At 69.7% G+C, this 1,200-nt stretch overlaps 1 protein-coding gene across 1 annotated transcript; it reads right to left on the bottom strand.

Annotated features, from left to right (window-relative positions):
- Positions 1-24: 24 nt before the first annotated feature.
- Positions 25-1,129, bottom strand: LOC122191465 (protoporphyrinogen oxidase-like; the record flags this gene model as incomplete). Its single annotated transcript, XM_042891735.1, has 4 exons — positions 954-1,129; positions 442-502; positions 221-339; positions 25-138 (listed from the first exon to the last, which is right to left on the bottom strand). Coding segments are annotated over exons 1-4 (405 nt in total), but the record flags the coding sequence as incomplete, so codon positions are not given.
- Positions 1,130-1,200: the final 71 nt, after the last annotated feature.

Here is a 1,200-nt window from a genome sequence, read left to right as displayed (position 1 = left end):
GGGGGGGGGGGGGGCGGCTCCCACCGTCAGCCGCACGCAGGGGCTCCCGGCGCCGTCGTGCTGCGGAAACGCCACGGAATCGTAGACGATGCCCAGCAGCGCTTCGTCCTCAGAGGAAGGAACCAAATGCCCAAAACCCTTCAGGGTTTGGGGTCACGGGGGTGAGCGGGGCTGGGGGGCACCGTGGGATCTGGGGGGGGTCCGTGGGGTCGGGACTCACGGCCACGGGCAGCGTGGCGCCGCGGTACTGCAGGTTCACCACGGCCACCGTCACGGCGGGGATGCGGCTCAGCTCCAGGGCCAACGATTCCGCCTCCGGGGGCAGCACGCGGGCCAGGGCTGGGAATGGGGTCGGGGGGGGGGGGGTTTTGGGCGGGGGCCCCCATAGAAAAGGGGGGGTCACCCCCAATCCCCCGCCCCCCCCCCCCCCCCAGCACCCACCTGCGGCAGGCAGGGCGCTGATGACGTGGTCTGCGGTGATGGTGCTGCCGGGCAGGGTGAGCTGGGAAAGGGGGGGGGAGAAAAGGGGGGGGGGGGTCCTGGCAGCTCGAAAATGTGGCGTGGGGACCCCAAAACCACGGGGAGGGAATTCAGAGCTTCCCCAAATTATAGGGACAGAATTCAAGGGACCCAGAACCCCCGGATTGGGAGATGGGGACCCCAAAACCGCGGGGAGGGAAGTCAAGGAGTCTCCAAACTATGGGGACAGAACCCAGGGGTCCCAGAGCCCCCAGACTGTGCGATGGGGACCCCAAACAGCAGCGAGGGCACTCAGGGATCCCCCAAACCACGGGGACAACCCGGGGTCCCCAACACCCCCAGACCACAGAAGGGAACCCCCAGACAACACAACGCGACCCCAAGGGACCCCAACACCCCCCGAACCCACAAGCTCAGGCTTCCCAGCCCCACCCGAGGCCTCGCGGGGTGCCACCACGGGGTTCCCCCCCCACCTGCCAGGTGCCGTCGTGCCGCAGCCGCAGGCGTTGCAGCTCCGCATGGAGCAGCATCTCGGCGCGGCGCGGCCGCAGGAAGGCAGCGATGGCTTCAGGCAGGGTCTGCATCCCCCCCCTCAGCCCCCATTGCGTCCAACGTTCCGCCCGCGACCTCAGGAGCAGCGCTGACGCGGCGCCGCCTGGACGCCCTGCAGGGGGACAGCGGGGGAAACGCCGGAGCGTCGCTTCTGTGTCCCCAAATGGT

The sequence above is a fragment of the Lagopus leucura genome, unplaced genomic scaffold, assembly GCF_019238085.1.
Source record: "Lagopus leucura isolate 7727_CA_CO unplaced genomic scaffold, USGS_WTPT01 33997-0_obj-0_obj, whole genome shotgun sequence".
NCBI classification, from domain to species: domain Eukaryota; kingdom Metazoa; phylum Chordata; class Aves; order Galliformes; family Phasianidae; genus Lagopus; species Lagopus leucura.
This window is presented reverse-complemented; position numbering and strand designations above follow the sequence as displayed.